Raw genomic sequence first — 9,742 nt, forward strand, 5'->3', positions numbered from 1 at the left:
ATGGTCATGTTCAGTGAAATGAAGTTATCTTCTAGGCGGTCCCACTTATCTGATAGCATGAGGTATGCACACCTTTCGGAGGCCGAACTTGACAAAGTCGTTCGTCAGTTGGTTGGAGAAAATGAACAAATTGGATCTAATGCTGTTCGGGCCAGAATGGCTACTATGGGAGTACGAGTTCAGCGGAGGAGAGTGAGGGAGAGTTTGATCCGAGTGAACCCAGCCGGAGCTGCACACAGAGCACTATCTCATCGACTGCACTGGAGAACCTACAATGTTGCAGGTCCTAACTCTCTGTGGCACATAGATGGGAACCACAAGCTGATCAGGTAGATGTGGATGATACATCAGTTACATAACTTACATGCATCATTTCCAGGGCTCTACAGTGCACATATATCACTCACATTTGTCCTCCTGTTATGGCACTTGTAATTGAGATGTTTCTGTTGTTTTAGTATTAATAATAATATTGATTCAGTGACATTACATTATATAGAAAATACTATTTTACTGTGACCCTAGACACTCAGAAATAAAGGTACAAAAGCTGTCACTGGGGCAGTACCTTTTTAAAAGGTACATGTTAGAACCTAATAGGAACCAAAGCATATCTTTTGAACGGGTACCAACACAGTGACAGTTTTTGTATCTTTATTTCTGAGAGTTTACCTTCCTGCCATGTGTAAACATAGAAGCCTGAATTAATTTATTTAATCATAACACAGAAGACAAATAACAGCTTTTTATTTCATCTTTAGGTGGAGAATAGTGATCCATGGGGGGATCTGTGGCTTCAGCAGACTGGTTGTATTTTTGCAAGTTTCTGACAACAACAGGGCTGGCACAGTGTTTGACCAGTTTGTTCAAGCCACAGCTAGGTATGGTGTTCCATCTCGAGTTAGATGTGACCACGGAGGAGAAAACAATACAGTTGGTTTGTTTATGAATATCTATCATGGATCTGAGAGAGGAAGTGCCATCCGTGGTAGAAGTGTGCACAACCAGAGGATCGAGAGACTTTGGGGAGATCTTTGGCGGGGTATGACTAATGTGTACCACCAGCTTTTCTCCTTTCTCGAGAGTGATGGAGTCATTGACTGTACCAACGAGCGACACATGTGGGCACTGCATCATGTGTACATTCCCCGGATTAACCGGGACTTGGAGGTTTTCAGGGAACAGTGGAACAATCATGGATTGCGCACTGCTGGCTACCACACACCATATCAGATGTTTGTCAGAGGATGTCTTCAGAGGCAAACATCATCGCTCACTGCCATGGCAGAGATTTTTGGACACAGACCTGCTCAAGAAGTTGCAATTCCTGCTGTGGATTGGCAGGAAGTTGTTACAGTTCCTGCTAACCAATTCAGTCCAACCCAGGCACAGATGCAACAATTGCAGGATGTAGACAATCTTGCAGGACCTGTTGGTAGTCTAGCTATTGATGCACTGCAAACCGTAATTAATATTCTGCATCAGTAGCTTCTTGTCGATTGTTTCTATTGTAATAAGGATGTTCAACTATTAATTGTTGTTATATATATATATATATATATATATATATATATATATATATATATATATATATATATATCTGCACACACAACACAAGCATATTATGTCAACACAGACTTTTTAATTTGGACACGATTAATCATTGAACAGCCCTGTGTAATTTGAAAAGTTTTTTTGTTTCGTTTTGTTTATGGTGTCACTGTAATGTTCAGTTTAGTTCAGTGTGCATTAAGGTCACTGAGGTTTACCGTTTTTAAGATCCTTGTGTAGCATCTTGGTGGAATGCTTGCTGTACCGATAAATAAAAAAATAAAAAACAAGGTAATATTGTTTATCAAATAAAGATATTCATTACAATTGCATTAATCAAGAACCACATCTGTACACTTTTCCACCCCCTCAAATGTTACTGTTTAATGTAAGAAAACTTGAGGTGTGGTTAATGCCAACTAATGTGCATAAAAAGGGGTAATCTTATCTTGATTCTTGATAAAAGTATTTTTTCATATAACAGCAACCTAGATATTGTCTTTGGACTACACAAGGAAAGGGGGAAAAATACAAAAGGAGGATATAATAGGAGGATCTTAAATGGTGGAAGTGGTAGAATATTTCTGCTGTCAGGAAAGCCAAATCAAGTTCTCATTCCTGAACTGAAAGTCTTAAATACTGCATAATGAGCGCCACCTGCTGGTGAGAGCTGTAAATGTAAGCACAAGAAAAGCTCACTTTTTCCAAAGACATATATTGATTACAATGGTCCGTCTTAAACCCGCATTGATTGCTTACCTCCACTGTAAGTGATTTACCCACATAAATGTAAAATCTCTGATGCTAACTTAAGTTTGATCACTGTTAAAACTATAATGTTCACTAATAGGTTTATTTACTAGGCATATGTGGAGAAAAACAAGGCAAATTTATTTATAATATAATATCTAATTTTCATAAAACTGTTATTTCTATAGGCTATACAAAAAAGGACAATATAAAAGGGATGAATAAGCTGATCTATAGCATGTTAAATGGTGGTTGCCTATCTATGAATGGTACACCCCCCTAAGCACACAGAAGTGGTTTGACCCAAGTCCTCAGCAGCCAATGACATTGACCCGTTCAAACTGATTTTTAACGCGTACTTCACATGTATTTAACACGTGAAATACACGTTAAATACGCGCTGATTTTTCACTTTTTCACGCGTAAACAACACGTATTTAACGCGTTAAATACATGTTGTTTACGCGTGAAATACACGTATTTAACGTGTTGTTGATGCGTTAAAATTCACGTGTATTTGGCCCTTTTGGCCTTCCATAAAATACACACCGCGTCACGCTCCTGCCGCGCATCTAATTGCGCGCTTTCGGTAAAGGCGGGCGTACACGGTGCGATTTTTGCTGTCGTATGAGTTCGCATGCGATTTTTTTCAATCGTGTGGAAATGCAAGCGTATGCTCGTATGTTCGCGGCTCGTATCATTTGCGATGAATTACGAGCCGAGCAGAGTGGCTTACGAGCACTTCCCGACCTCCCGATCATTTTTAAACAGGTCTAAAAAGTTCGTGAGCTATCGGTTTGAATTCGTGACATGTGTGCGGTTGAACGAGCCGATTTGTTGATTTATCTGAAGTTGACCAATCACGAACTAGGAAAACCACAGAAGAAGAAACACGAACAGGTCAGCGCCACGGCGAATGTGGACTATTGACCAGGAGGATAAACTCGCTGAAGTCTGACAGGAACAGCGAGCGCTGTATGATGTTTCTAGCAACGTGTACCATGCTTTTTAGTTCTCTCTCTCTCTCTCTCTCTCTCTCTCTCACACACACGCATTATGTAGTTTACATGGACTCTCCATAGACGTAACGGTATTCTATACTGTATATCCCCATACACTACCTCTATCCATTACGGAAAATGCATGTTTAAAATTTCTATTAAACACCGTATAGTATTTTTTTAAAGCCATTTGGTTTACGAGGGCACAGGAATTGTCCTCACAAACCATGATTACATTGTAATACCTATTTTTATAAACCTACAAGAACACACACACACAGGGTGACCAAACGTCCCTGTTTCCTATTGCTGAAAAATAACATGTACGTGTAGGAAACAGTCACGGCTTGTATCAATATTGTATATGCAGTTATGGGAGAGGGAGAGCAGTTATATTAGGCGCGTTCGACTTGAAGCAGCGCTGCACAGAATGACATCACCTGTATGACATTGAAGTACCGCGAGAGCGATTCGAATGCATTGGATATGTGTGCTTTCTTAGCGCTCTCGCGGTACTTTAATGTCATACCTTCTGTGCGTGCAGCGGTGCTTCAAGTCGAACGCGTCTATCAACTTCGTGCGATTGCTTCTGGAATTCGCAGGTTGTAAAATCGTGTCGTATATCATCTCGTCCGTACGATTTTCAGATAAACTCACTCGTGCCGTGTGCGTGGACATACGATCTTCCGACCATCCGAATTCGCACCGTGTACGCCCGCCTTAAGGGTGCAGCGAGCGGTCAAAACGGATGCTGTCATTAACGCGTTTCCTGTCCTTTATACTTCTGTTAATATTTCACGCAGACCCAGACTATTACTGAATAATATTTCATTTAACCCATAGACACCAGAAAATTAATTTATTGATATTTTTCATCAGGACACAAATAATAACATTTAATGACTTAAATGTTAAATGTTTAATGACTTTTTTCATGAGTTTTATTTTTTCTTAAATTTATCTGAATTTTTTTGTAAATAGTTTTTTGTACATTAACATTTACATTAATCATGATTCATCATTAATTAATGTTAATTAATACTAACATTGTTTTTTATTATTTTAATGTGTGTGTGTGTGTGTGTGTGTGTGTGTATGCACATTAATTATTATAAAACAATTATTATTATACAACTACATTTACATTTACACTTAGTTATTTAGTAGACATTTTTTTTTATCCAGAGCGACTTACAACTGAGGACTAAAGAAGCAATCAAAAACAACAAAAGAGCAATGATATACAAGTGCTATAACAAGTGAACTAATTTTTATTATATTTATTAACTAACGTTAACAAATGAAATCTCATTGCCATCTTGCTGAGTCGATGGTATTTGCACCTTGTGTTTGCAGCATGTGAGGTGCACAGCTAAATAAAAGAAATGCAGTGAATCCTGAGCAGATGTGATGTGCTAAATGAGCTGACTGAATCTACATTACTCTGCAAACATTTGTTGCATACATAAATGGTTTGAATAATAAGTATTCACCCTCACACTCATGTTTAAGCACATTGCTGTAGGCATGAACAATGATGCGTTATACAGCTGGCTCAGAAGATTAAACTGCAGAGCTGAAGTTACAGTATCTGAATGATGTACAGTGTGCTGACACACTTGCTGCAGTGTAGTCTGACACATAGACACTGTACTGTTTCTCATCTTACTTCTGCTGCTCTTCCAGACTCATTGCTTTCTCTCTGTTTAATAGACAAAACAATAACATCTTTTAATCAGTCAGGACCCACATCTAACTACTGTTCCTTGTTTGTACACATTTCATTAAAATACTTTTAGATAACAGTTAGATGATGGCAATCGCAGTACATGGAGAAGTTCTCCACTAAAGCTGTTCATCTCACCTCTGATCACATCACTCTCACATCTGACCTCAGATCAGTTTCCTCTCTCAGATCAGATCAGTCAGAGTCACTGTGTTTCGACCCATCAGCACAAATGTAGACGTACTGACTCTGTTCTGCGGGGCTTTATACAGTAATCTGAGCTCCACTGCAGCAGGACATGATGGAGGAAGCTACACAAGCACACTCTGACCTTTGACCCTTTGAAGACTGGACAGGCTGGTGTGGCCAGAGGACTAAAGCTTCATCACATTCCCTTTCATACTGTCGTAGAATCTAATGATTCGTTTGCTATGAAGTTCCTCATTCACAATCGATTCTCATGCGCTAACTGTGATAATGATCCAGGTCAATTAAAAACTGACTTTGATGATCTTCTTGTAGAAGGGATTCAGAGGAACTGGAACAAAGAAGTCAAAAGACAAAAGAAGAAGGAGATACGTCGAGGAAAACAGGAGACAATGTCAACTGATGGAACAACAGGAGACTGTTTTTAGGATAAGAAGAACAATTCAACTTATGTGAAAACAAAAGGATTTGATTAAGAAAATGATGAGAATGCTGAAAGAAATGATTGAGTTGGTTAACTTTAATTATGAGTTGCAATCTCTCACAAATGATATCAGAGCTTTAAGATTGCAAACATCTGCCACAAAACCTGAAAAGCCTTTAAAGGCAGTAATGAGATATACATTCTGCTAGAATTTACTCAGCAGTTAAGACTGCCACGTATGTATGCTTTTTGCTAACTGTGATGATTGCAACATCGTTGCAGAATGGACCTTCTTTCTTAAAGTGTTGTATTATGATATGTTTTATCTTATCATAAAAGAAATGATGCTATGCAGTTTAGAAATAGTTATTCGCTTAGCCTACGCCTTTAAGATGTTGTAATTGTTAAGATTAAAACTGGGGATAGATTAATTTGCTTTAATGAAAAAGATGCAGCAATTACTTTGCTGCAGGTTGCTAGGTGAAGGGTCAAGCTCCCTGTATCCATAGCAACCTGTGTATGTGTGTGTGTGTGTGGGTGAGTGTGTCCACCGAAAAAAGGCATCTGGACAGAAAAGACGCATCGCTTTTGTGACTATAAAATATTGTGGTTGGAAAACATTTACTGAGTAATTTATAAAGAGTAAAGTTATTAATTTATTTTATTCCTGAACTTACATTACAAAGTTCCACAGCGGCATGGACTCCACTGAGCTGAACTGGACTCTGGTGTGAAGAAGTACTGAAGTCTCTACTGCATCAGAGAAATAACAGAGGTAAGAGCGATATTTATAGATTGCCTTTGCTTGTGGGAAACATCGATGTGAATAGAGCTTTTATGTATATTCTTTAGTCAGAATACTTTTACAACATGGCTCCCAAACATGTGGGGCTCGAATATAGGAGAAGGATAATTTAAAATTAACAGTAAGCATAAAGAACTTAACCTAAGAAACTAGGACTATACCTAGGACTTTAGTCTTTGAAACCCGTGCGCAGGCTTAAGAAAGACCTGAAATAGAAAGACAAAGTGCTCGGTGAGCTAGAAGCAAGAGAAGAGATCTTGCTAAGAAATAAATAGATATCCAGGGAAAATTCAGAGTGGGTCAGATGAGAATGGTCAGGCTCGTTTGATCCCACACAGTGCAGGTGTGGATCAGATCAGATTCCATGGCATGAGATAACAATGCTAGCTTCAGTGGTGAATCTTAGGATCTGTGAAGGAGCAGAAATCCCAACCTTTATTTATTCAAACAGAGGGGAAAGAGATGGTTCTCCCAAAGTTAGAGTGTTTGATGAATATGGGGAAGGAGTTGGGATGATCTGGATGATATAGATACTAGGGAAGGGTCTGAACGCGGATCGGTAGCCCCAGTTTTATGCCCCGCAGAGAGGGGATTAGAAATACTCTAGATTCAAGTGCTCCACAGCTGGAAAATCCTCTAAGCCCAGATGATGAGTCAGAGTCAGAGAGCAAAGAACCGCTTAAGACTTAGTTTGGGAAAGGTATTTAATTATTCTTAAGAAAGGATATTTGGAATTAGACGAGGAGGTTTTGTTTTGATTAACGCGGCCAATAAAGATCTCCAGCATGGAGATGTTGTAGCAGGTGCCTTCAGAAGAAGGGCAGGCCAGTGACGTCAGGCTTAATCAGACAAATACTAGAGAATCACAATTAGAATGAAAAATTGAAATCATAATTAGAGCTGTACTTGGGCCTTAAAAGTTAGGCTCGACAGGACCCGAGTCAGACAGGTACATTTTGATTGACAGCTTTTTAAAATCCCGAACCCGTTTACAACCCGACATTATCCAAATCTGCGCACACAGCTCTTTTTCCTTGTGTCAAGAATGAGTCATTTATACATGTTTTAACAATGTATTCATAACTAACGTAGACTACACCACTTGGATGTTGGAGCAAAGAAATAAAATAAGTCCTCTGTAACATCTTAACATCTCAGCACTTTAAACAGAAACAGACTCATTTAACCTATAAATAGACCAAAACACATTTTTTTTAACCAATTAAATTAAAATAGATTTTAAATTAAGATGGGTATTTGGCAATAACGAAATTAAGATAAAGGCTCCGCCGGATTTGCTTCGCCACTAGCAGCTGACATTTAATAAAAGAATAATGCCAACATTAGCATAAATACTCTGTCTACATTATGCATTTAAGACTCAATTAATATTTAGTTATCATTTGAAAAACCTTTACTCACAGAGATTAGGCTAGGTCTACATGTTTTTGTGGAGGAACATGATTGAATCCACTGTAGATGGCTTCAGCGCGTTCCTGCGCTCACTGATAGTGCGTCATTATTCACTCATTCTCATTATAAACATGGTTAAAACCTTTCCAAACCTCAGACTTTGCTTTAGTTGCTGGTGACACCAAAACATGTTCGCCAGAGGCAAGCCTCCGTTACACCTTCCCAGCATACATTTTCGCATCTTTCTCGTGTTAATCGAAACACATCACATGACCGCTCATTTACCTCGCAAACCGGAGCGCAAGCCCGAGCCCGGCCGAGCCCGCGGGAGATGATATAAATTAATCCCAAACCCGCCGGGTCCCATCGGGTTCGGGCAAAGATCTTCAGCTCTAATCACAATGGGGGCAGCCATTGTGAGTGCATTTAATAAGAAAAACAGATAGAACTAATTTGCCCAAATTATGGAAGATCTGTCACCCGGACCCTACAGTTATAGAAAGAGTAACTCAGAGAGTGAATGAGGATCAGGCTGCAGGAGAGGGGAGATCAGGTCTGGGATCTAATAATACACCGAGACCAGTAAACACCACGGCCAAGTTTTCAGAGGAAAGATTCAGACCTGGAATGGTCAGTGGTAAAACAGACAAGAGCCGCCAGAGGAAGGAAAGATAGGGCAGAAAACCCATTTCCTAAATTGAAGCTTGGAAAAACTTTTGAAACATTCTGATTAGGAGAGAGATATTATAGACCCACACATGCTCGAGGTAGAAAAAGAGAAGCTACTTTAGACAGATTACATAAGTGGGATGAAGAATGTGTTCCAGGTATAACATGTGGGCCGTTGTGGGGTTTGCTGAATGGAAGAAATGCCAATAACTCCCATAAATCAGTTGCATACTCCCGAGACGAACTGAAATGAATTTGATGGAATCCAGAGTAACTCTGGAAGAATTAATGAGAAAAGATCAGGAGATGAAACTAATTTAAAACAAAGGCCAAATTTAAAAATACCATAGTTAAAGGAAAGTGAGGGAATAAGTCCGATATGGTGAACAGTTGAAGATGTCTGGTGAGTCAGTAGATTTGCATTTGGGCTGAATTTGGGCTGCATAGAGGCAGAAAATTATCTCGGACTCTTGAAGGGTTAATTCCTACTAATAAAGAAGAAACTGAACAGGGACACTTTGAAGAAAAGTAGTGTATGGTAGGAGCATTGACAGCCTGTCAAGAGATCACAGAAAAAGGTGTAGAAGGGATTTTGAAACACATTTTTCAAGGTGTAAAAAGAAACACTCTAATTGGAGCAAAATAATTCCTTGTTTATGGCCCAGATACATCTCCTGAAAAATGTGAAAAATTTCTAATTCAATATCACAGAAAACAAATAATTCAGACTGACAGAGAAAAATCGGATTATAAAACACAGAGGTCTAAAGACCAAATGAGACGGTCAAGCCGTGAAAAGAAGCCCTATAACCACTATGAGATGGAGAGTAGATGCTTATATCGCCCTGAGCCAAAAGCAGATAAAAATTGTAGAAAAGGGGAGAAAGATTTAGCCCTAAAGATAAATCCCATAGAGGGAAAAAATATAGGGAGCAATCAAAACCTAAGGAAAACCGAAATGAGAACAGTAGAGAGAAATACAGTTACATAAGTCCAGAAATTTTATAAATTGAGCTTAAAACAAAAAAAAAAAACAGACAAAGACAGAGAGACGAAACAATTAGGAATAGTGGATCAGATTCGAGAGATTGAACGAACAGTAAGAGAGTCAGAATTACGTGATAAAGGGGAGCTGGAGAGTTCAGATGAAGTATGATCATGTGATTCAGGGAGTAATTCCTCCACCACAGAGACAA

At 39.0% G+C, this 9,742-nt stretch overlaps 1 protein-coding gene across 1 annotated transcript; it reads left to right on the forward strand.

Moving 5' to 3' along the window:
• Positions 1–19: 19 nt before the first annotated feature.
• Positions 20–1,534, forward strand: LOC132111239 (uncharacterized). Its single transcript, XM_059518391.1, has 2 exons — positions 20–329; positions 762–1,534. The coding sequence occupies exons 1-2, from the start codon at positions 58–60 to the stop codon at positions 1,486–1,488; spliced, it is 999 nt and encodes a 332-aa protein (XP_059374374.1). The 5' UTR covers positions 20–57; the 3' UTR covers positions 1,489–1,534.
• Positions 1,535–9,742: the final 8,208 nt, after the last annotated feature.

Source organism: Carassius carassius, chromosome 30, assembly GCF_963082965.1.
Source record: "Carassius carassius chromosome 30, fCarCar2.1, whole genome shotgun sequence".
Classification (NCBI taxonomy): domain Eukaryota; kingdom Metazoa; phylum Chordata; class Actinopteri; order Cypriniformes; family Cyprinidae; genus Carassius; species Carassius carassius.